The sequence below is a fragment of the Solanum lycopersicum genome, chromosome 11 (genome assembly GCF_036512215.1).
Source record: "Solanum lycopersicum chromosome 11, SLM_r2.1".
In the NCBI taxonomy this organism is placed as follows: Eukaryota; Viridiplantae; Streptophyta; class Magnoliopsida; order Solanales; family Solanaceae; genus Solanum; species Solanum lycopersicum.
In genome coordinates, this window is record NC_090810.1 from 46,783,236 (window position 1) to 46,810,761 (window position 27,526).

At 36.6% G+C, this 27,526-nt stretch overlaps 1 protein-coding gene across 3 annotated transcripts; it reads right to left on the reverse strand.

The window, feature by feature from the left end:
- Positions 1 to 20,683: 20,683 nt before the first annotated feature.
- Positions 20,684 to 26,356, reverse strand: LOC101258028 (mitochondrial import inner membrane translocase subunit TIM17-2). 3 transcript variants are annotated; one of them, XM_010314726.4, is made up of 4 exons: positions 26,168 to 26,340; positions 25,100 to 25,249; positions 23,662 to 24,500; positions 20,684 to 20,975 (listed from the first exon to the last, which is right to left on the reverse strand). In XM_010314726.4, the coding sequence occupies exon 3, from the start codon at positions 24,386 to 24,388 to the stop codon at positions 23,687 to 23,689; it is 702 nt and encodes a 233-aa protein (XP_010313028.1). In that variant the 5' UTR covers positions 24,389 to 24,500; positions 25,100 to 25,249; positions 26,168 to 26,340; the 3' UTR covers positions 20,684 to 20,975; positions 23,662 to 23,686. The 3 variants fall into 3 exon arrangements, with proteins under 3 accessions (XP_010313028.1, XP_010313029.1, XP_004250691.1); XM_010314727.4 differs by having other exon boundaries at positions 25,100 to 25,207; positions 26,168 to 26,336; XM_004250643.5 differs by lacking the exon at positions 25,100 to 25,249 and having other exon boundaries at positions 26,168 to 26,356.
- Positions 26,357 to 27,526: the final 1,170 nt, after the last annotated feature.

The window sequence follows — 27,526 nt, forward strand, 5'->3', positions numbered from 1 at the left end:
CCTTCCAGGTCCTGGTAGTGGTTCTCCTCATACGGGTGTTGTTTATGTTGTGGCATTGTTTAAAGTAAAGCACCTTCGTCTAGAGAGTTGGTAGGCCCTTATAAAGCCTCCAAGATAGGCTTGTGACTTAGAATTTGTTTCGAACCTCACTTATTTGGATTCCCTATCCCCCTTCTTTTTTCCTATTGGTGATGGTGTCTCATGATACAAGGTGGATCTTCTTTTTCACGACAGTGGTGCCCCAAATGAATTTCCTCTGGATTCTATTATTGATATTAAGGGTTCTCATAGGAAGCTGGATGTACTGCATAATGTGGGAAGTGATGCTACCATGAAAGGATTTCTCCAGGAAAATTCTTCTAGTAAGGTTAAGAAAATTTATCTTCCAACCCTCCAACTTTCCATTCATATTATCAATGGTGAATTGGAAGTCATTGTGGCTAGGTCTGGAGTGGAACATTTGTAACTTAAGATATTTATCAAAGTGGTTATTACCCTGGATTTTTAGTATGCTAGAATAAAATCTTTTTGTTTTAGGGACATTTGTGGGAGAAGACGGCCTTGGACTTACTAAGGTTAAAATTTTGGCCAGAGTCTCTACAAAAGGTCTCCAAAATGTTATTGATGACAAGACAGTTCTAAGGGATGTCTTTAGAGAAGAAGGTCAAGTCATCCGCAAAGAAAATATAGGAGATTTCGGGTCCAGATCTGGATATGCCTATATGTGTCCATATTTGGATCTTACAACATCATCTATGATCCTCGAGAGTATCTCCATACACTGTATAAAAATGTAGGGGGAAATGTGATCCCCTTGTCTGATTCCCATTGAGGGGGTGAAGTAATCACTAATGGCAACATTGACAATGACAACAATAGAGAAGGGGGGATGCATGACATGATGATATTGGTGATCTTAGAGGTTAAGTTAAAAAATACAAGAGACTCTCAATGAAGGACCACTCAAGTCTATCAAATCCATTTCCTAAAAAAATCTTAAGGATCATGATCCTTGCTTACCTTTCATTTTCCTAAAGTGACCAACAAACTCTTGCACAATAATGGTATTATCACTAGCTCACCTACCAAAGAGGAAACTATCTTGACTGGGCCAATGATATGGTGGAGGTGGGACGTCATTATTTTAGCAATGATCAATCTTGTAGAGGGTGTTGCACATGCAATAGGTCTAGTTTTTAATCATTAAAACAGTGTTACACTTAGTAATAAGACACAAAAGATTGGTATTCATGGCCGAATTCATAGTGCTGGTTTTAAAGTTGTTAGTACAAAAGGTAATTGTACGGTCCTTTTACTGAACCCGTTATTCCTGAAAGAACATGGGGTGGAGACCATCGGGGCTAGGTGCCTTGAGGGGATTAAAATAGTTGATGGCCTTCTTGATTTCCTTACTAGTAAGGGTAGCATCCAGTGCTTCTCTGATAGAGCTAGTGATGTAGTGAGCCTCATGTTGGTTGGAGGGATCGGGAGAGTAGTTTCTAGGTGAACAGTGGAGTAAACCTGGATTAATAAACTTGTGGCATGAGCCATAATTTCTATTTGGCTCCTAAAATTGATTGCCAGTGTCACTCTTGATAAGGGGGGATATAATTCCTTCTCCTTCTGTTGATGGTCGAGATATGGAAGAAGCTAGTATTGGCATCATCATTGATGAGCCAGTCAATTTAAGATTTGTTCCTCCACAAAACATCCTCCCATTTTAATAGCTCTATATTCGCTAAGGATGGTCTATTCAAAATCATGGGGTAAGGAATTGTGGGGGTAATGATGGAATCTCTGGACCCCATCGATTCTCGCCACCATCTTCCTCATTTTGAGAAAATTTCTCCAAAAACATTTCTTTTCTAAATGGTGGAATTGTCTTTGAAGTTGGTAATGTCTTGGGGGAGGTCATTTTTTGAGGGGTGAAACTGCTCTTGACCACATTTTGGAAATTCGGATGCCCACACCACATGGGATCCAGCCTAATGGGTTTGCTTCCATGTTTGGCCCTATTTTTATCCAATTGAACTTTTAATGGGAAATGGTCTAAATAAATTCCATGGTGAGATTATTTTTGTATCTTTTATTGGTCCAATTGTACTTACTTCATTTATACCTTAGATGCATCATATTGCACTAGTTAAGACAATGACAAAGGGTGTCGGCGTAATTATCATTTATGGGTATAATCCTAGTTTATCCTTTGCTCGTAGAACTTCATTTAAGTCTCCATGGATAAACCAAGGTCCATAGTGGGACTAGGACTCTGTGGAAGTTATCCTAGAGGTTAGTACGATAAGTTAAGTCATTACTAGCATATAAAGTAAAAAAATCCAAGAGTAGTTTTCAGGGAGTATCTGAATCATTACATGGATACCCTACACAGTAACAGTCATGTTATCTATCTTAAGGTTATAATCTTTCAAAATGATAACAATGCCTCCAATATGGTCTTAAACAACATCTTGAATGAAAGAGTCAAAGTTTATATTAGAGGTAATCTTAGTGTGATTTTTCATTTTGGTCTCGAGAAGGACCAACATCGACAGATTATGTAGTTTTGTCAAGGACCTGCACTGTCTTCTTAAAGGCCGCAATATTTGCACCCCTAGCACTCCAAATGATGAAATTCATTAGCACACTGGATGGGTGTAGTGCGTTCAGTAGTGTCTCTTTTCCTTTCATCATTTGGGAAGAAAGTCGTTCGTCTATCTGAGGTTCCAAAGAAGCCCTTGGAGGAGTGGTCCCCTCCTAGTTCGTAACTTTTAGAGCCAGCCTCCTTATGAGGGGGGATATAGAGCTAAGATAGCTTCACTGTAGGGATATTTGAATTTTTGAGTATTTAATTTTACAGTATTAAGAACTCGACGTCTTAATCCATAGTGGCGTGAATCCATTCCTATGAATAGAGGTTGGTATTTTGTGTTTTCTAATGACGAGCGATTTTTGTCCCCTGGGTTTTCTACCCAGTTTGGTATTGGTTGAGTTACACCCATCTATGGAACTGTTCAATGGATAAATGTTGGGTTCAACCCTTTTGGTTGGTGTTTGGTCGTACGAAGAAGAGTATCTGGTGTTGAAGCGGGTTGTAGAGGAAGTTCCTCTTCAGTGTCGACTTTATATTCGGGTTGCTGAACATGGAAGTTTGCAGCAGCGCTTGTGTCCATAGTTGTTGCCCGTATTGGCTAATTTCCTGGTTCATTCCCTCTCCGATTATCTATGCCAGATATCAGGGATCCTTCATAACCATGGATATCGGCTGCAGACCGATGAATATTGTTAGGGTTCAAGACCATCTTTTGAGTTCTATCTCTAGCCATAATTCTGGGATGCGAGTTCCTGGTATTGGTTCAGAGACAAAGAACAGTGGATTAAAAAGTTAGTGATTCTTTTTTTCTACATTACCAATAAGTGTGGTAGTGAGGTGGCCATGGTTCTTAATATCCATAAGAAAAAACTCTGTCGTATAATTAATTGATGCGGCATTGGGTGTCAAATCCATAGAGAAGTTGTGATGATTGTTTCCATATGGTTGTTTCTAGATTTTTCCCTCCTCTTCCTTTGAGTAATCTACATTGTATCAACATTTCGAGTGAGAATGGACAAAGGGAGATCTTTTGTAGTATGCGGCTCATTAACTAATGTTCTCAACTTTTCCTTAGCATTTATGCCTTTGTTGGGTTCCACATAGTTCCTTATAAGTTTACTAGGGCCCGATTTGTCTTCTTATCTCTCCTGAGTAATTTTATTGATTTTGGGGTTACCCTGTTCTGATCTAGCCAAGGGGTTAGTGAAGGGGGGTGAGTGGGGAATTTTTGAGATAGGGGACTTACCTTTCAGCTCTATTTGAACTATTACTTGGGTTTTGGTTGTACGTTCTAGGCCGATTGCTTGTGTTGTGCCGTCAGTTTTGGTGGTCGTATCCCTTTCCTCTTAGGGAAGACCACAATCTTCCAAACCTCGCCTTTGGTGCGCTATTAATGTTCTCACTTTGTGTTCGTGTCCTACTGTGGAGCGTCTTTGAGTTGGTGCATGTAGTGATGATGTGCCCAATTCTTCCACAGCCAACACAGACTTTGCCTTTGCCTCATAGAGAACATCTTGATTATGGCCCTTTATCATCACTGAGGTTTTAACTGGTATCCCTATCGACACCTCTATGCATATTTTTACATACGGTCCTCTTAGAGTGGCAAATGTGCAGACATCGATTTTAAGGAGAGCCCCATGTTTTTTTCCTATTTTTCCTAGGATGCTCTTGTCCTAAAGTTTAGTGGGCAATTGATGTAGCCTAACCCAGATTGGGGAGTGAGTGATTGTTGATTCCTTTAGTGCAAAATTTGGCTCCCAACACTTGACTAGTAGGACGCTACCCAAGATGAACCATGGCCATCCATGAATGGCTTTGTCCATATTATGTTGTTGGGAAAGTTTAGCAATGTAGAAATCTCAATCCAGATTGATTAAAATGAGGTCTTCGGTATATTTTTAGAGTTCCAATTGCTTATGTTTTAGATATTGGTGGGATGTTTCCCCCGATAAGCTTGACAATGACTGAATATCTCCATGGGTGGTAGATTCTTTCCTTTTCCTCCGTCGTCAGCTGGATGGCTTCGTCAATCATACAGTCTTTATCTTGGATTTTTTCAGTAGCTCTGAGTCTATGAGTAGTAGTGGTTTAATCCTGGATGCTTATCTAGGAAAATATCCTTGAAGTATTTCCTATTTGGGTTGTCCTCCTCCATTGTTGATGCTCCACCTGGTGGCTTTGGGAGGTTCGGTTGCCTCGAGGATGGGGCTACTCTGATGGGTGGGGGATTGGTCAGTCATTCCTGTACTTCTCTTTCTCCTTGTTCAATAGTTCAGGTTGTTAGTAATCAAGAATTTGATTTTCATTTGGTTATCTCCTTTTCTTTCTTCCATTTTCCGGTATAAAAAAAGGAAAATATAGGACGACAAGGAAATATGTTCTTTCTTTTTTTTATATATATTTTCTGTAAAAAAAATAGTGATGAAATATGAAATATAATAATAAAAAAAAGAATAGGAGAGAATTGGATAACTTCTAAAAAATTGAGATAATTCAAAGAAAATTGAAACAAATATAACAAATAAGGGTTATGGTAGAGTGATTGTCATGACCCAGACCGTCGTGATTGACACCACACTAACCCTTCAATGGGAGAACCATAGATACTAACTAAATAACAAATTTTATGCTACGGAAGCAAGTTTAAATAACTAAATATGGAAGTTCCCACACACTTCTACGAAAGATGTAACAACTAACCTAAATAAATGCGGAAGAAATAACTTCAAACCTGAAAGTCATTATACCGAAACTCTAACAAGATTCGTAAGGCTAAAAAAGAAGGGATACAATACCAACTGATGAACTAATCAACTAACAAAGAAAAGTCTAAGTCTGGAATGTTGGACATAGATGAAAGAAAACTCAAGGCAGCCTGAAAGAGTAGATATTCTATTTCTTGTCTTTGTTTTCGTTGCATTAATTTAATTGTATCTCATTCTATTTATAGATATGAATATCATCGTGTTATAATCATCTGGTATTTCATATTATTCATCTTCATGGTAACTTTTGAGTGGTATCGGCATATATTATATAGATAATCTTCTCCAGTTTGCTAAATATCTTAGGGGTCGTCTGGTTGAGGGATAAAACTAACTAGTGGTGGAATAAATTTTTTGTATCTTGTTTGGTTGTCATGTTTAGATAACTTATCCCACTATTTATACCATAGTGATGGGATAAGTTATCCCAGGATAGCTAATCCTTGAATAACTAATTATGGGATGACTTGTTCCTAACCAAACGACCTCTTATAGTATAGTTTGGGTGAAGAGTTATTCATTCTACTCTTTTATGGTCTTCTAGCTTGATTCATAGGCTCACAAAGGATCAATCTATTCAAATGTATGTGTCCATTTATCTTGCCTTCTTCTCCCAATTTAACTTCCAAGTTTCTGTATAGTGACAAGGATCGAATTCATGATCATTGTCTCACGTACTCACACACCACGTGTTTCTTCCATGCTATTGAACCAAAGCCCTCGGTTCCCATGCAGACTTGCGATTACTTCAACATATCTGTCCAATAAGTATCACATGACTCTCCTAGTGTATTGCCTCATTTAAATTGAAGATGGAACATCATGTTTCTCTACTTAATTGACCGCTAGGACCTCTAACAAAAGATTCATAACAATGAAGCAAGGTTTCTTTTTTCTAAAAAGCATATTCACCATAAGATGTAAGATTTATTGTAGTCAAGGATTAAGAATATCAGTAAAATATTTCAGAGAATAAAATGGATCTACATATAACCAAAGACACGCCACATATTATTTTTCCATCTGTTTATCATTTAGGATGGCACTAAGTTAACACCACTAAACCTATATAATTTTATGTCATTTACTAGACTCAAAATTATCATGCTAAGTATTGAGGGCTCTGCTACTAGATGTATAGGAAGCAAGGTGGAATCCGAAAGTAGAGACATACGCGGGAGATTAATATAAAAGTTTATTTCAAATCACAATTAACATTGAAAATAACAAAACCACTAACATGAACACAAAGTCTGAAAACAAATTTTACGTTTTCCCTATATATACCTCTTGTAAGTAAAAGTAAACTAGTCAGTAACTATATGGAAGGAGGTCAATAACTTCCAGCTCTCAGCTACTTACAACTTGCATCTTTCTTATAAATCGATGGTTTTTTCAATCATCTTTAGTTTTTTAAAATAAAGAATATTTGGCCGGACAACTTAGCTTCAAATCACTCTTAGGATAGAAGCAAACATTTCTATCTTTCAAACAGCAGCAAAACCCAGTTCAAGGACCGTAAACACATAATATAGAGTTGTGAACTTTTTTGATAAATTATGAATTTTTATAAGAATTGTCACTATTTCAAAGAGTCTATAAGGCAAGATGGACACATGTTCATAGAAGGATTTTCTCTCATTTTTCAACCACAAAAAGTTTCTAGTATTTTGTCTTCTTTTTTCTAACACTCAAAACAAATTGTATCGTTGAGTGAGTTTGAAGGTGAGTGGAATTTGAGCTACAACTTTTCTGATGATGAAGTAAATTGTTCTATCCTAAGAGGATATGTTCAAGAACCTCAAGTATTCCAGGGAAATAACTTTTATTGATATAATAGTTGTTTTTTCTTGATTTGCTTAGTACATACAATAGTACGTAATGTTTCGATATATGAAGATTACGTGAACTAGTCAAAAAAATATTTTTTTTGTTAACAATTTTTCATGCAATGCATTTGTATGCTTATAAATATATTTTTAAAAAATTATTGAACTTGTCATGAGTCAGAGAATTATCACGAGTTGTTTTATTGATGCTCAAGACATAAGAATGACTTTATTTGTATATTATTTATGTGATTGAAATTCTTAGAAAGTTCGCTTCAAAACAGTTATTACTTTATAAACATTTTCCTTTTTATTTCACTCATTTAAATTTTTTTTAAAAAATAATTTCTTTTTATGTATTCTAATTAAGAAAAAATGATATGATTTAGGATGATGCCGAATTGAAGGGTGTGAAGTTATAATTTTATTTAATTGCTAACTTTTATGATATAAATATCTTTCTCATAGGCAAATCTTTATATATATATATATATATATATATATATATATATATATATTTGGATAGAAATTTATTTTTAAGTTAAAGTATTTTATATGTCATGAAAGTATTATCATGTTAACAAGATCGCTATCTTCAAAATATAATATTTTTAAATGTTCTGATTTCTTCTCTTCCTTTTAAATTAAAGCATTATATATGTCATGAAAGTATCATCATATTAACAAGATCAATATCTTAAAAAAAATCTCATAGCAAACAGAAAAATGTGTGAGTCATTTAAAATGTATCATTTGTAAAATAAATTTGTTTTAAGCAGTATGGAATAAAAGTTCACACAGAAAGTTTTAAAGTGCAAATTTAAATTACTATATTGCCTTTAAACTAAATTAAAATCAAATAAAATATCTAAATAAACAATAAAAATAATTCCTAGTTATTTAAGTAAATGAAGAATTGATAAGAGAAGAGAGAATAAGAGAGAGAGTGGAGAGTAAGTAGCTTTTTCAGCTTTTTTTATTACTGAGGGAGAAGCCCTCTATTTATACAACATTTTATACATTAGGCCATCAGAAATGGCCGACACTAACTTTACACTTGGCCTATATTAATTCGGCCGATACAAAACAACAAACTACTAGTGGCCCTTTACTTTATTACTGGCCGACATAACTTTACATATGGCCATCTTATCTTCTGGCCAACACTTCACGACAAACTACTTTAATAAAGACATAAAGATAAAATTACAAAAATACTCTTTTTTTACAACATTTTTATACATTTGGCATCGGAAATGACCGACACTAACTTTACACTTGGCCTATATTAATTCGGCCGACACAAAACGATAAACTACTAGTGGCCCATTACTTTATTATTGGCCGACATAACTTTACATATGGCCATCTTATCTTCTGACCGACACTTCACGACAAACTACTTTAATAAAGACATAAAGATAAAATTACAAAAATACTCTTTTTTTTACTCTAATTGTACGTATGGAACGTAATTATCTTCTCCTTCACATTTTGAGCATAGATGAACAGGATATTTCTGCCCTATTAGCTTGCAATATCTTGTCATTAAATTAGAAGAAATGAAATTCTTCCGTATTGCTCTTGTCGTAGGTGTTTGTTCTGGTCTTAGCAGACTTAATATCCACTGTCTTAAATCTTCCGTATCTGCTGCTCGGATATCTCTACAGTTTGAGTAGATGATTGTCTAATCTCTATTATAGTAGCTCCATATTGCATTTTCGTCTAAATAATTGTTTGTTATCTCATTTAATATGGTAGCTATTCCAATAGTTCTCTTATTTGCGTAGAACTATGGAATATCTACTTTCTGTATTTCCTCTTGAGTATCTATCTTTTCAAGGATTATCATTTCCCTAGTTAGTCCAATCTTTATAGCTTGTATTGTTGGCTTGACTTCATCATATAATATTTCTGCTGTAGCTGAGTAGAACTTTATAAAAAATAGAGTTCCTTTAGTTACTCTTTTGTACTGTAAAAGGCCTTATATAGTTCTAGTATCTTAGATATCTCTTCTCCTGTTATTGTAAATACGGTACTCAATAGTCCATAGTTGTAGCAAGTTGCTACTAGATTTGGATTTGTTCCGGGTTGTGCAATTAACTTATTATAACCTTGTAGATATTGGGTTATATAATCCTCATTGGGGTTTTTTGTACCTTTAGCTCTAGGGTTTTGGTTTAGAAAGGTTTGTACTTTGTATATTTTCTATATATGTTCTAGTGATGTAGTTGTATGTCTGTTTTTGAGAGTCTAGGCTGGCTTTATAGGTATTTTGTCTGTAGAGGGACGAATGTATCTTTTTGGGTATTCTTAGGAGTATATGGTTTTGAAAATAATTTATTCATGTTTATATTTGTGTATTTTACCTTAGTTTCTTCCTTTTTTGTAGGTTGTCCTGATGTAGATGTGCTGGCTGTAGCTGCATTTAAACAAACATTGTTATGGGTTATATGGAGTTTCCTAACGTCTCCTTGTAGTAGATATTCTAGAGTTCTACGCAAATAAGAGAACTATTGGAATAGCTACCATATTAAATGAGATAACAAACAATTATTTAGATGAAAATGTAATATGGAGCTACTATAATAGAGATCAGACAATCATCTACTCAAACTGTAGAGATATCCGAGCAGCAGATATGGAAGATTTAAGACAGTGGATATTAAGTCTTCTAAGACCAGAACAAACACCTACGACAAGAGCAATACGGAAGAATTTCATTTCTTCTAATTTAATGACAAGATATTGCAAGCTAATAGGGCAGAAATATCCTGATCATCTATGCTCAAAATTTGAAGGAGAAGATAATTACGTTCCAGATGTACAGTTAGAGTAAAAAAAATGAGAGTATTTTTGTAATTTTATCTTTATGTCTTTATTAAAGTAGTTTGTCGTGAAGTGTCGGCCAGTAGATAAGATGGTCATATGTAAAGTTATGTCGGCCAGTAATAAAGTAAAGGGCCACTAGTAGTTTGTCGTTTTGTGTCGACTGAATTAATATAGGCCAAGTGTAAAGTTAGTGTCGGCCATTTCTGATGGCCAAATGTATAAAAATGTTGTATAAATAGAGGGCTTCTCCCTCAGTAATAAACAAGCTGAAAAAGCTACTTACTCTCCACTCTCTCTCTTATTCTCTCTTCTCTTAAAAAATCACTTCCACCCATAAGCCTTTTTACAGTACAAAAGAGTAACTAAAGGAACTCTATTTTTTATAAAGTTCTACTCAGTTACAGCAGAAATATTATATGATGAAGTGAAGCCAACAATACAAGCTAACATATCTTTTGTTGTTAACTCAAAATTATACATTTCTTCTATTGTCAGTATTTTATCCTATAGTTATATTTTTATATTTTTTGCTTTGTATTTAATCATACTTCCTTCATTATTAAATCCTGTTACTACCATCGGTGTTTTTAATATTTCCCATTTATCTTCTAGTAAACAGTTATAATGTCACGACCCAAAACGAGCTGCGAGTGGCACCCACACTTATTCTACTATGTGAGCGAACCAACAAAGCTAAACCCCAATATTTACCAACATTTCAACCATAATGAACAAAATATAATGTTGAAGACTTAAAACTCATCAACGAAAAATCAATTAAATAACTTCTAAAATTTATCAATTACTATCCCCAAAATCTGAAAATCATCACATCAAGAACATCTATCCTCAGGTTTCTAAATCTAAGAGTATTAAGAAGCTAAAATAAGTAAAAGGATGTCCATGTCCTAACTTCAAGACATCAAGACGTGAAGGAGAGAATCCAGTACGAGCTAGGAGCAGTAGCTCACACTGAATTCTGATATACCGAAGACTGGCTAGAGTTGTGGACGAGTGAAGTTGTTGGCATGTTTGCTACACTCCACAAATAACAAAAAGAAACATAAAAGTAGGGGTCAGTACAAGGCACAAGTACTGAGTAGGTATCATCGGCCAACTCAAAATAGAAAGCAATATACATTGAGTAATAGTATAAAATCAACTATAGCACTTAACATGTGATAAGCAACAAACAACATGCACAAGTGTCAATAACAATAAAGTAAGCACGTATTAAGTTAACGGTATCAAGATCACACCTGAGGACTCAAGCCTCCACACCATACTCATTTGGGAAATAGGTTCTTTAAGTTTGAGTATATTTCCATAATTCAAGATTCATTCTCTTTATTTCTCTTGTGTCGGAACATGACACTCCGATCCCATAATACTACATGTCGGTTCGTGACACCCGATCCCCTAATACTACGTGTCGGTTCGTGACACCCGATCCCCTAATACTACGTGTCGGTTCGTGACACCCGATCCATTAACCTCATTCTTTTAGTTCATCAAGCCTTCTCTTATATCAAGGCATCATCATTAATAGAGTGGATTTAAGGTTTTTGAGATTCCACAGTATCATCATTATAATCCATCACCATTTACACAATCACAACATGCAACAACACAATTAAGCATATAGAAGACTTTACAATACCACCCAATACATATCAATCTCTATTTAGAGTTTACTATGAAATAGCATAACCATAACCTACCTCCACCAAAGAATCGCGATCAAGCAAGCTACTTCTCAAAGTCTTTGCTTTCCTCTTCGCTTCTCCCTCTCTCGCTCGTTCTTCCCTCTCTTCTTTCTCTTTTTATTTTTACCCTAATTATCATATAATTCATTATGATAAAAGTAAACCATTATTTATTTTAAGGTTATCTCCTTACACCCCCAATTAAATAAGTTATAAAACTTACCCACTAATTTCACAGAGTTTGTCATAAATAGTCCAAAACACTCCTTTAAAACTTTAGCAGAAATCCGACCCAGTCAAGGTTACACAGCTCGTGACGGCCCGTCGTGCCTGCGATGGTCCGTCCTGCAGGGTCGTCACAGAGTTCAGAGACTCAACTTCAGTAAAAGGTTTGCAACGGCCCGTCGTATCTACGACGGTCTGTGCTGCAGTTTCGTTGCGATGTTCAGAGAGTTGATTTCCCGTACCCAAATTTTAGAGTTTAAGTGTTTTGGCATGAAGACACTCGACGGTCCGTCGAGACCATGACGGTCCGTCGTGTGATCCGTCGACACAGTCAGTTATTATCAAAAGTAATTCTACTGCTCGAAACGACTAAACAGGTCTTTACAATAGATACCAATTTACCCATCGTTCGTCCTCGAACGATCACATGAAGAAAAATAAGGGCGAGAAAGAGTACCTGAATCTGTAAAAAGGTGTGGATATCTTTCTTGCATATCAGCCTATTTCTCCCAAGTGGACTCTTCAACTGGCCGATTCTTCCATTGAACCTTGATGGATGCAATCTCCCTTGATCTCAACTTGCGGACTTCTCTATCTAAAATGGAAACAGGCTCCTCCTCATAAGACAAATTCTCATGAAGAAGAACTGAGTCCCAACGAATACTGTAGTTTCCATCTCCATGCTATCTTTTCAGCATAGACACATGAAATACCGGGTGCACTCCTGAGAGTCCTGGAGGCAATGCCAATTCATAAGCCACCTCCCCCACGCGCTTCAGAACTTCAAATGGACCAATGTACCTCAGACTAAGCTTACCTCGCTTACCAAACCGCATCAACCCTTTCATGGGTGAAACCTTCAGCAAGACTTGCTCACCCTCCATAAAATCCAAGTCCCTAACCTTCCGATCTGCATATTCTTTCTGCCTGTTCTGAGCAGCTAGAAGCTTCTCCTCAATGAATTTTACTTTATCTAACGACTCCCTCAAAAGATCGGTACCCCATGGTCTTACCTCAAATGCATCAAACCAACCAATGGGAGACCTACATCTCCTCCCATACAGTGCCTCAAATGGGGCCATATCAATACTTGAGTGATAGCTATTATTGTATGAGAACTCTGCTAAGGGTAAGAAGTTATCCCAATGACCACAAAATTCTATCACACATGCACGAAGCATATCCTCCAAAACCTGAATCGTTCGCTCAGACTGACCATCGGTCTGAGGGTGAAATGCAGTACTAAGATCCAACCTAGTACCTAATTCAGCATGCAATGTTTTCCAAAACTTAGAAGTAAATTGCGTACCTCTATCTGATATGATGGAAAGTGAAACTCCATGCAATCGAACAATTTCTGAGATATAAAGTTTGGCAAGCTTCTCTGCATTGTAAGTCACCTTAACCGGAATGAAGTGAGCAGACTTAGTTAATCTGTCAACAATTACCCAAATGGAGTCATACTTACCCAATGTCTTTGGAAGACCAACTACGAAGTCCATTACGATTCTCTCCCACTTCCTTCAGGAATGGGCATTCTCTGAAGTGTCCATCCAGGCCTTTGGTGTTCATACTTTACCTGCTGACATTTCGGGCATTGAGCAACAAAATCAACAATGTCGCGTTTCATCCTACTCCACCAGAAATGTTGCTTTAGGTCGCGATACATCTTGGTTGCATCAGGATGTATAGAATACCTTGAACTATGAGCCTTTGTAAGAATAGTGTGAATCAAATCATCTACGCGGGCACACATACCCTTCCCTTAATTCTCTGAACGCCTTCTTCATCAATTTTTGCTTCTTTAGCCTCTCCTCTCAATACCATATCTCGAATCCGGATCAGTTTTTCATCAGTGAACTGTTTTCCCTTAATCTTGTCAAGAAAGGAAGTTCTTGCCTCCACACAGGCCAAAAATCCTCTCTTCTCCAGTACTTCCAACCTCATAAAGTCATTAGCCAAAGTCTGAACCTCTCTAGCCAATGGGCGTCTAGAAACCTGCAAGTGAGCTAGACTTCCCATGCTTCCTGCCTTTCTACTTAGAGCATCTGCCACAACATTAGCTTTTCCCGGGTGATACAAGATAGTGATATTATAGTCCTTCAGTAGTTCCATCCACCTCCTCTGTCTCAAATTCAAATCTTTTTGAGTAAGACATACTGTAAACTACGATGATCTATATAGACTTCACACTTAACCCCGTATAGATAATGTCTCCATTGCTTTAATGCAAACACTACTGCAGCCAACTCCACATCGTGGGTCGGATAGTTACGTTCGTGCACCTTTAATTGCCTCGAAGCATAAGAAATTACATTCTTCTCTTGCATTATCACTGCACCCAAACCATAATAGGATGCATCACAATAAACAATGAAATTCTCACCTTCCACTGGCAGGGTAAGAATTTGTGCAGTAGTCAACAAGGTCTTGAGTTTTTGAAAGCTTTCTTCACATTCGTTCGACCATACAAACGAAACATTCTGCTTAGTCAAATTTGTCAGTTGGGAAGCAACCAAAGAAAATCCCTTGACAAATCGACGGTAGTAGCTAGCTAAACCAACAAAGCTCCTTACCTCTGTAACATTAGTGGGTCTTACCCAACTCTTCACCGCTTCAATCTTAGAAGGATCCACCATCACTCCATCCTTAGAAACCACGTGCCCCAAGAAGGACACTGCATCTAGCCAAAACTCACACTTGGAGAATTTGGCATAAAGCTTTTTCTCCCTCAACACTTCCATTACAATTCTCAAATGCTCCTCATGTTCTTTCATGTTCTTTGAGTATATCAGTATATCATTAATGAACACAATGACAAAGAGATCCACATATGGCTTAAAAATCCCGTTCATCAAGCTCATGAAGGCAGCAGGGGCATTCATAATCCCAAAAGACATTACTAAGAACTCATAATTCCCATACCTGGTCCGAAAAGCAGTCTTGGGCACATCTGTTGCCCGTATTTTCAATTGATGATAACCAAATTTCAAATCTATTTTTGAGAAGGTACAAGCACCTTGTAACTGATCGAACAAATCATCAATGCGAGGAAGAGGATACTTGTTCTTAATAGTTACCTTATTCAGTTGCATGTAGTCTATGCACATCCGAAAACTTTCATCCTTCTTTTTCACAAACAAAACAGGAGCACCCCAAGGGGATGCACTTGGTCTAATAAAGCCTTTACCTAACAACTCTTGAAGTTGGGCCTTTAACTCTCTTAACTCAGCGGGAGCCATTCTATAAGGGGGTATGGCAATGGGGCGAGTACCCGGCTCCAGATCAATACAGAAATCAATATCTCTATCCGGTGGCATACTAGGAAGGTCTGCAGGAAATACATCCAGAAACTCACGGACTATCGAGACAGACTCAATCGAAGGTACTTGTAAAGTTTCATTCCTGAGGTGTGCCAAGAAATCTAAACAACCCTTACTAACCATTCTCTTAGCATGAAGAAAGGAGATAATACGAACTGGGGTGGAAGTGTAGTCACCCTCCCACACTAGTGGATCTGTCCCAGGCTTGGCCAATGTCACAGTTTTAGCATTACAATCTAAGATTGCAAAATTTGGAGAAAGCCAAGTCATACCCAGAATTACATTGAAATCAACCATTTCTAGGATAATCAAGTCTACATGAGTATTGCTCCCCACAAAAGTCACAAGACAAGACCTATACACCTTCTCAACTATCACAGACTCACCCACAGGAGTAGAGACACGAATAGGAATGTCAAGTAAATCACAATGTAAATCAAGACCAGTAGCAAATGAGGAAGATACATATGAAAATGTGGATCCAGGATCAAATAATACAGAAGCCATGCAATCACAGACCAAAATATTACCTGTTATAACAACATCAGATGTCTCTGCTTCAGATCTCCCGGGGAAAGCATAACAATGGGCCCTATCACTTGTCTGTCTGTTGCCCCTACCATGTTGTGCTGCAGTGCTTCCAACTTGTCCGCCACCTCGGCTGATTTGGTGACCACCATTACCTTGTCCACCACGTCCTCCAGAATGGCGGCCTCTCCCATGAACACCTCTACCTCTAACTATTGGGGGTCTGTAACTCTGTTTTGGACAAAACCTCCTAATATGTCTAGTCTCTCCACATCCGTAACACTCTCTGGAGTCAAGCATAGGCCTTTGTGAGAACGACGAAGTCTGGGGATAACCTCCAAACTCAGAGAAATGTTGACCGGTCTGCGGTGGACCCCCAGCTACAGCCTGCAATGAAGACTGAATAGGTCGGGCTGGGTAACCTCCTGAACTCTGCCTTCTAGAGTAAGAACCACTAAACTCACCTCCTTTACAAAACTTCTTAGATGTCGATGCCATGGTGAAGTCGTCTGTCTTCACTCCCTCCACCTCTATCACAAAATCAACCACTTCCTGAAAGGATTTCGCTGCAGCAGCTACCTGTAAGGCTGGGATCTGCAAATCTGACCTCAGTCCTTTCACAAAACGGCGAATCCACTCTTGTGAACTAAAGCAAAGCTGGGTGGCATACCTGGATAGTGCACGAAATTTAGCCTCATAAGCAGTAACAGACATCTTACCTTGCTCTAGGCTCAGGAACTCATCTCTCCTCCTATCCCTCAAAGTCCGGAGTATATACTTCTCCATAAATAGGCTAGAGAATGACGCCCAAGTCATAGGTGGTGCCTGTGCTGGTTGACACTCAACATACGATCGCCACCACATTTTGACATTTCCTTGAATCTGATAGGTCACAAACTCAACACCGAACTGTTCTACTATGTCCATCTTATGTAGCAGCTCATGACAATCAACCAGGAAATTATAAGCATCCTCAGATTTAGCACCCTTGAAAACTGGAGGTTTCAACTTCAAGAACATAGTGAAAAGTTCATGCTGATCACTTGTCATTATAGGCCATGTAGTCAACCGAGGAAACGTGCCTATTTCCAATGAGGCATCCATGCGGGGAGCCACAGCAGCTGCATGTTGTACTCCCGGAACCTGAGGTGCTAGTGCAGAAAACAGTGGAGGTGTTTGGCCTTGATCGGATAACCCGCTAAGATAAGAAAGAACCTGGTTAATCATCTCTGGGGTAGGTTGGGGTGGTAATTCCTCATTATGCACTTGCTCATTCTCCCCTTCCTCACCCTCTCTTACTACTTCCTTAGTCAGTGGAGGAGTCACCGCCCTAGTACTAGCTGGGCCAGGTGCTTGTCCTCTTCCTCTAGAGGACGTCCTCCCTCGACCTCTACCACGGCCTCTTGTCACTGCTCCTCTTCGAGCTACATCCCCAGTGGCTGGCTCAGACGCACCCTGTCTTGTCGGTGTTGGTGTTGGCGCAGTTGTTGCTCTAGTTCTAACCATCTGCGAAATAGAGTGAAGATGGTCAGATACCAATTTGTATCACCCAGATACCAATTGGATCCAAGTAATAGCACGAAAGAAAGAAAGAATGGAATTTTCCTAAGGTCCTATAGCCTCTCAAAGAAAAGTAAAGATGTCCCCCTACCGTTCCTCAAGACTCTACTAGACTCGTTCTTGTGTGATGAGACCAACGAACCTAATGCTCTGATACCAAGTTTGTCATGACCCAAAACAAGCCGCGAGTGGTACCCACACTTATTCTACTATGTGAGCGAACCAACAAATGTAAACCCCAACATTTACCAACATTTCAACCATAATGAACAAAATATAATGCGGAAGACTTAAAACACATTAATGAAAAATCAATTAAATAACTTCTAAAATTTATCAATTACTATCCCCAAAATCTGGAAGTCATCACATCAAGAACATCTATCCTCAGGTTTATAAATCTAAGAGTATTAAGAAGCTAAAATAAGTAAAAGGATGTCCATGTCCGAACTTCAAGACATCAAGACGTGAATGAGAGAATCCAGTACGAGCTAGGAGCAGTAGCTCACCCTGAATTCTTATATACCGAAGACTGGCTAGAGTTGCGGACGAGTCGAAGTTGTTGGCACGTTTGCTGCACTCCACAAATAACAAAAAGAAACATAAAAGTAGGGGTCAATACAAGGCACAAGTACTGAGTAGGTATCATCGGCCAACTCAAAATAGAAAGCAATATACATTGAGTAATAGTATAAAATCAACTATAGCACTTAACATGTGATAAGCAACAAACAACATGAACAAGTGTCAATAAACATAAAGTAAGCACGTATTAAGTCAACGGTATCAAGATCACACCTGAGGACTCAAGCCTCCACACCATACTCATTTGGGAAATAGGTTCTTTAAGTTTGAGTATATTTCCATAATTCAAGATTCATTCTCTTTATTCCTCTTGTGTCGGAACGTGACACTCCGATCCCCTAATACTACGTGTCGGTTCATGACACCCGATCCCCTAATACTACGTGTCGGTTCGTGACACCCGATCCCCTAATAGTACGTGTCGGTTCGTGACACCCGATCCCCTAATACTACGTGTCGGTTCGTGACACCCGATCCATTAACCTCATTCTTTTAGTTCATCAAGTCTTCTCTTATATCAAGGCATCATCATTAATAGAGTGGATTTAAGGTTTTTCAGATTCCACAGTATCATCATTATAATCCATCACCATTTACACAATCACAACATGCAACAACACAATTAAGCATATAGAAGACTTTACAATACCACCCAATACATATCAACCGCTATTTAGAGTTTAGTATGAAATAGCATAATCATAACCTACCTCATCGAAGAATCGTGATCAAGCAAGCTACTTCTCAAAGTCTTTGCTTTCCTCTTCGCTTCTCTCTCTCTCGCTCGTTCTTCCCTCTCTTCTTTCTCTTTTTCTTTTTACCCTAATTATCATATAATTCATTATGATAAAAGTAACCCATTATTTATTTTAAGGTTATCTCCTTTAACCCCCAAGTAAATAAGTTATTAAACTTACCCACTAATTTCACACAGTTTGTCATAAATAGTCCAAAACACTCCTTTAAAACTTTAGCAGAAATCCGACCCAGTCAAGGTTACGCAGCTCGTGACGGCCCGTCGTGCCTGCGACGGTCCGTCCTGCAGGGTCGTCACAGAGTTCAGAGACTCAACTTCAGTAAAAAGGTTTGCGACGGCCCGTCGTATCTACGACGGTCCGTGTTGCAGTTTCGTCGCGAAGTTCAGAGAGTTGATTCCCCGTACCCAAATTTCAGAGTTTAAGTGTTTTGGCACGAAGACACTCGACGGTCCGTCGTGACCATGACGGTCCGTCGTGTGATCCGTCGACACAGTCAGTTATTATCAAAAGTAATTCTGATGCTCGAAACGACTAAACAGGTCGTTACATATAATAGGGCAGAAATATCCTGATCATCTATGCTCAAAATGTGAAGGTGAAGATAATTACGTTCCATAAAGATAAAATTACAAAAATACTTTTTTTTTTTACTCTAACTTACATACTTTAGTTATAAAATTATGAATTTCATTAGTTATTAGATTAATTATTTTTACCTTTCATCTTTTTTCATATTAAATTTTTACCTAATAACTTTTCACATTCTTATGTCACCGCTATAGTACTCAATAACACAATGTTATTGACTTTTGAACTAATCATTTCTGGTTAAATAAATTAACTTTTTTAAAAACATGTGAATATATATATATATATATATATATATATATATATAATTTTACATACACCCTCCGTTAAAAAAAAATCATATTTCCTATTTAGTTTGTTTTAAAAAGAATGACTAATTTCCTTTTTTGACTAACACTTTAACTTTTCACATGATATATTTATGACCACAAAATTAATAGCATTTTGGTTCATTTAATATAACATTAATTTAGAACCACAAATTAAAAAGTCTTCTTTCCTTTTCTTAAACTCTGTTCTAAGTCAAAATATGTCATCCTTTTTAAAACAGAGGGAATATTAAATATTTTTTTACATTGAAATTTTAATTTTATTAATGAAAATAATATGAACAGTCAAATAACTATCTTTAAAGTACACATTTAATCGAGAAGTGAAATATGAAAACTAACAAAAAAAATATCATCTATTAAATACATCATAAATTAAAATGGCTACAGAAAAAAAAAATCTAACAGATAAAATGTAGTTATTTTCTTCACATGCTCATACGACATCCAAAAAATTTAATCAAATACTTTAAATTTAAATAGTTATATTACAATGCGTGAAACACATGTATGTTACATGTATTCAAGAACTAGTAATATGATGTATGTTGTGTAGCAATTATCAATATTTTTGGACAAGTGGCCAAATATGTAACTTCACCTTACAGACAGTTCAGGGGTGGAAGGTTTCTTCCTTTCTTGTAAGGGTTAGAGCTCAACTCAATAGGGCTTCAGGGGTCGAAAAGCACGCTTACTGGCCACTTCTCAACTATTTCGTAACATTTCTACACACCATTGGCGTGGATTTTCAAGCTAAAAAGTAATTGTTCACACTCTCAATAGTTCGAATTTTTCAGGACCGGATAAACTTTGATTTTCGGCTAACCCAGCACCAACTCTTCAATAGATTTCTTGCTGGAGTTCCGTCCTTTAAGCCAGGGAAGCTGCATCTACTTTAATTGATGATTTCTCACCTTAAGTATAAAACTAAAAATAAATAATAATTAAAATTCGTTTCCGACACTTTTATCTCTACACTTTTTCCTAAATAGCACATTCACTACAAAAAGTAGCACTAGATATAAGAGTAATTCATGAATATCAAGGAAGCATAATAACATGTTTAAAAAATGCAAAAAGATGCTGCCTAAGCAGGTGTTAGCATATACAACCACAAATGTTCCATATTATTTTTCGATTTGTTTGAGCAATTACTAGTCAACTCATACAATAATCAAAAAGTAAATACCACTAAAACCAACCTATGATGCAATATTACTTTTCAGTCGAATGCTCTGTAGATTAACTATAAATCGCACTATGTTATTATAAGATCCATAACAAGCCATTTACTAGCACCAAAATTGGCATTGGATCAACAGCTGACAGTGTACTGACCACCGACATCCTCCCTCTGCAAAACAGATTCAAGCAAATATTTGGCAAATATCAGTAAAATCTAGGATGAGAAGAAATAAGAAACAAGAATATATGTCAAAGAATCAGAGAAGACCAAAGGTTGAACCACCTCCGGGATCTATCAGGTTGTCCCATATTCACCTGTGAATTTTGGCAACTTCAAAACAATTAACAACTTAATACATTTTTTAAAATATGCCGTAGTGTCCAGTCACCTAGCATGGACAAATGGGAAGAAACCACCTAGCACTTTAGGCTAAGTCAAGTTGCTCAGGGACAGTAGTTTCGTAAGTTGCATTTTTTGGTTGTTTTTTTTTTTAGAACTTTGGAAACGGTCAGGGAAAATCTCAATTCACAGAACACCACCGAAGCTCAAACAACCAAGACAGGAAGGGAAAAATGCAGTTATCAGTGGGGAAGTAAGAGGGTGTGGGTGGACGGCATTAGAATGCTAGCAGCTGCGCCCAGGCTTGGTATTGAGATTTTTGGGGTGTACAACTAAGCAAATTTAAGGAGTTGACTCCTTCCAATTTCCAAGTCTACTCTTGAAAAAAAAGACAACAAGAGCTCCCTGGAGGACGGGCAATCCAAGAACCAATCATCTCCTAGCTGAAAGCTTGTTAAAGAAGAGGCCAACATATGTTAAGCTCATACTTCATGTGCAAATGCTCAGAACACATTTTTTCTTGTTGCATAAGTCATGTTGCAACCAGAATATGGAGGCGGTACTAAACTATGCTGCAGTACAATGTGTGATTCCAATGACAGATGTGCTACACAGTTGAGCGTTGAAAATAGAAAGGGGGTGGGGAAGGAACTAAGGGCATAGGAGTGCTTCCCAGTTCTCCTCCATATCTCATATGGGTTTAAATTGGAAGGAGAGAGATTGGAGAGCTTTATAGGGGTTAAGAGAATGACTTCATACATTTCAGTAAACTTTGAGTACACCCATGAGGTAGCTGTTGATATTTGATAATGTAAAGACAATATGTAGAGTTAATGTTCTGGCAGATCAATACAATCCCCTAACTTTATCCAAGCAAAAACACGCCAGAATTTACTGCGCAAGCAAATACAACGAACTCCTTATCGCTTAGTGACAGTCACCGAAATTATTTCGAATGTATAATGAGTTAATGGTGTAATATGTGGGCAAATAGATGACAACAGAAGGGAAAAATACTGCAAATCAGTAGTAATTCTAGAACAAGTCAACAAAAAGCTCTTAAGCATGTAATATTAATATAAGTTTCTTTAACAACTTCCTCTCTATTGCCATGGACTTTTTTTCCATTTCTCTTCAACTATGCCTAAGCACCTTAATATTTGTACCCTTCCAAAAACATATCCAAGTAAGAAAGCAAACACAAGAGCAAAAGTGGCATCAACAACATCCACTACCAGGCTGTAGTTAAAAATTCGCGCAGACACCTTCTTCCCTTATTATCCTAATCAATACATCTAACTCTTCTACCTCCCAAAAATATCAGGACACAGGCAGACAATAACTCAAATTACACTACAAATCACTAGATATAATGATATGGCACAGCTCTCTCCTGACAATGTGAATACATCAGAGCAGATTAAGATACCAATAAGATCCCGTCTAAAAAAGCATCACACAAAGGTGAAAAATAAGAGAGCCAGATCGGTAATTTTTTTCAGCAAGTATCAAAACTTTCTTAAGCTCTTCTCCAAAAACTCCTCTGTAAGAAACTTCTCTTTTTCTTTTAATTTGTTCGACTTGAATCAGAAACTAAAATACAAGTGAACATTATAAAAGAGATGAAAACAAGCTCTCTTTTTATTTATAGAAGGGATATGAAACAAACTATTCCTAAACCACCCTTCCTTGAAAACATAAGCAGTAGCTTCCAAGTTCCAAATAACCAAAACGCATGATTAACGATATCAGAAGAAGCCAAGCACCAATTCCATATTATTCATGCCCATCTATCATCCCATTAACATCAAAAGATCAAACTTCACCCTAATATTAGCATTAACCAGAAACACACTCAAATTACGGACCCTAAAGCTCTCTCACAACAACAATAACACAACAGCTAACTAAACTACCAAGAAGATCCCACAAAACGTAGGAGAAAGTAATTGTACAACAAGAAACCCAGTGTAATCCTGCAGAAGAAAACCATACAATTACAACAAATCCAGTGTAATTCCACAAAAGGAAACCATTGTACACAGCAAAATCAACAGCAAATTCCAATCATAATTTTCTTATGTCTAAGTATAGAAGTTCTCGTAATTGCTAAGAAAGCTGACCATGATTTTCATAAAAAAGAAAGTAATATTGAAACATAATCAAAACATAAATATGATATCCGAAATAACAACCCCAGAACAAGCACAGTAGCATTAACTTCCATATAAACCAAGAAACATATGATAAAATATTACATCACCAGAAACAAAATAAACTAAAAGTGGGTCCCCTATTATTCATATGATGCCTACCACCACAAAACTATTATCAACCCTAAAAATCCACTCAACCAATTTGTAGATCCCAGTTAATATATTGTTTTTTAAGGAAGACATTTATTCAGAAAGATAACCATGAAACATAACAAAACCTTTGCCACACTAATTAGAAATTAATACTTGTTCACAATACATAAGAAATTCAAATAATAAAGAAAATAACATTAACTAACCTGAAAATTAAATCATCTCTTGAACTCATTTAAACTCGAAGGTAGGTGGTATAGGAGCATCAAAGCTCTCTAAAACCTGTGTCTTGCTACCACCACCTATCACCGTCTCCTCCTTCTTTCCACCACCAAAAATTCCTCCAAACCAGGAAGAAGAGGATGGTGCTGATGATTCTGCCATCATACCATCAATACTTCCTGGAGCTTGACCAGGAAGCTGCCCCATTGGTTGACCAGGCAGCTGCCCAGATGGATATCCAGGCACTCCAGCGACATTAGGTAGTGGCTCCTCCATGGGTGGGAAGTTCTGTGGAGCACTCATGACTTTATTTAACATAATTCCAGCTCCCTCTATCAACGCAAGTAAAACTCCACCAAACAGTGCTGATCTAGAAGCAGCACCCAGTCCCTGCCGCATCTGTAGAAAGCCACCAGTTGCTGCACCAGCAATAATAGAGTTCCAAGGATCTTCTTTCTGCCGGAGATAAACCATTGTACAATCAAATGAGGAGAAAAGCCCACCCCACACAGCAAAACTACCACCAATACGAGGAGCATTCATGCGCACTGCCTGTGAACCGCCAATCAAGCGCTCACCTTTTGGTGAGTTGTATATGCCTTTTAAGAAGTGGAAGGCTGAACCTCCAACAGCACCCATGCCAAATGCTCCGCCAACATCATCAAGTATACGGTCAGGGCAAGGTTCACGAGAAGTCTCTGGTGTTCCCATTGTTACAAGGGATAAGCACTGACTAGGAAGGAAAAGGTTTAGAGGTATGACACCAACAAAGCAGGGCTGCTTTAAATTTCCAAGAAACTGATCGGTTTGATTTGATATTGACCTGCATCAAAACATTATCATCAAACTGCATCATCAGTTTGACCAACACCCCTTTTTCCAGGAGCTGTAAAGTGAAAATCATAACGATTGGAAACAAAAGAACCACCAACATGGACAGAAACTTTGCATTCAATAACAATAACATTTTTATCCTACAGCTCTCTGAATCAGAACTCAGCTCAAGTAACAAAGTAAACTCAGTTTATATAAAGTGGTAGATAACTATTATTTCGATCAAGGAAAGGGGTTAAATTACTACTTCTCGGATACTTATCAACTTGCCATTTCTTCATAAGCATATCTATAGGTTTCCTGCAAACATGTATCGACATGACATATAATACTTGGATCAGACAACTTAACAAACTTCCACATCACTCTTAGACCAGAAATATTTACAGAAAAACACTTCAGTAAACTAAAGAACCCTAGCTATAAACTTAGATATAAATAAATAGGATTCTTAAAAGTTAAAACAAATACCATTTGTCTGATAAAACCTTGACCGTACATCTCAACAACAAAAACCTTTTTCTTTCTTTTTTTTTTCAATAAGAACACCTCCCTCCTTCCTCAACAAAAAACAGGAAAGATACTCACCAAAAGTGTATCCTGGTAGTCAACAAAGTGGGTTTAGACCTATGAGCTCAAATCCCAGCGCAAAGAAAAAACACTAGGCAACTTCTCCGCTTCGGTAGACAGATTTATCTGGTAGCAGACGCCGCAGTTATAAAACAAACAGATACAAACCTAAATAAGCAAGAAATCACAATTTCCGTTAACAAAGCTGCGATCTTAATTGATCAATAGATCAACTACACCTCAATCCTAAATTAATTGGGTTTGCTATACAAAAACACTGCTACCACTTCACCATATAGTTGAAACTATTTCAACCTACAACAATTTTCTTCATTATCCAGGCCTAAAACAATCTATACTTGGTGAAACTGACATAAAAAAGGTCAAAAAAGGTGATGTTAGGTAAAAAGGTAGCGGACACAATGATTATAAAAAACTACAAAATCAAATCAGCAAGAAACCACAACTTCCACCTACAAAAGCTGAAATCTTTAATTGATCAATCTATCAACTACACCTCATTCCCAAATTAGTTGAGTCAGCTATACAAAATACATTGCATAGCTTCCTCATAGTTAAGACTTATTTTTCTTGGGTTTTTAACTTACCACAATATTCATCATTATCAGGGACTAAAACAGGTATATACATCCCGAAACTAACATTAAAAAGGTAAAAAAAGTTGATGCGAGGTAATAAAGTAGCAGACCCACAATTATTATTTTGATAAAAAATTACAAACCCAAATTAGCAATAACCGACAACATCCACTACAAAAGCTGAAATCTTTAATTGATCAATCCATCAACTACACCTCAATCCCAAATTACTTTGGGTCAGCTATACAAAATACTCATGCATCAATTCATCATAGTTATAGACTATTTCTGTTCCGGGTTTTCACCAAGGCTTAGCTACTTGGTTCTAAACAGGATAAACATCACGAAACTAACATAAAAAGGTGGAAAAAGTTCAGATCTTAACCGATTAAATTCGTTTTTTTTCAACAATTGATCTGAGAACTGAATACTGTAAGCAAAGTTCAACATAAACACCAAGATGAGTTCGAAGAAAGAGATTTTTAACCTGACGGAGAGGCAGTGGCACCGACCGACCGACTCCAGGTGAGAGACGCAGAAAGGGAAAATAAGCTGGAAAACCTAAGAGCTAGTAAAAGAGGGCTTTTTGACCCGAATTTAAATGGGTAATACTCGATATCATGTGGGTTATTACACACTGAAGAATTTGTGTGTGTATTTGGTTCTCTTGTTGCTTACTTCATTATTTATATGTTAAAAAAAAAATCTTGTTGCATACTGATACTCTATTATTTTTTTAAAAAAAATGAAGCCAAACACAAAATATTTATCTTTTTTCTAAATAAACCTTATGCTGCACAAAATTAATGTTTAATTTTTTTTCTTTTAAATATTTAAGATTTTAAAGTTATTTAGTGTCTGACAATTAAATATTTTCTTATTTGAAGCAGATATAAGAACCCCTAATTTAAATTTTATGTATATATATTACTATATTAGTATACATAAGAGTCATGAGAAGAACGACCAATGACATTTTAGTAATTTTAATATCATTTAAGAGCAAAATAATAATTGTGTAACTAATGGCCAAAATGAAAAATCTAGAATAATCCATACATGTCTTAATTTTTGTTTTGGGCTCATAAGGATATTATTGTACTTTTGTTAAAATGAAGAATTTCTAGTAATTAACTTCTTACAAACAATAATGAATGTTAAGCTTGTTTTTACATACTTTTGAAAGAAAATTTTGAACTAATTAAAAAAAATGTGTTCGAATAGTTAATATTTTCCTATTTATTTTTATATTTATATATTTTATTTTTTCTATTCTATATTTTATAGAAAAGTGAATGGGAGGACGACCAATGGAAAAAATTTATTTACTCTAACAAAAATCTATTAAGAAAGATAATAAATAATTCTAAAATATCTTTCTTTATATAACGTGAATAATTATTAAGGGTAAAAATGTAATTTCACACTAACAAAAATTTACCTAGAATGATAACCAAAAAATTAAATAGTTGTAGAAACATCTTAAGTTATTATTATTACTAGGGCTATTCATGGTTATGGTTAACAATCAAACCAAACCGCAATCCGAACCAGACCGATTAAAAAAATTGAATCTGGTTTAGTTTGATTAGGTTTGGTTTTTAAATTTTGAAAACCGATACTGTTTGATTTGATTTTAGTTTTACTAAAAAACAATCACAAAAATAACCAAAATGAACCAATAAATTAGATATATAAATTTTATAATTATTTATATGTTATTCATAAATAAATTAAAAATATTTTGTTAAATTTTAATTAACTTAAGGCTTGAACTTTACCTTTTTTTCAAGCCTAACACTTTAGCCAAGATATAACAATCTCAAATCCAAGTCCATCAAAATCC

Coding starts and splice junctions, on each gene's coding strand:
- LOC101258028 (XM_004250643.5), bottom strand. CDS start 24,388: ATGGGAACACCAGAGACTTCTCGTGAACCTTGCCCTGACCGTATACTT.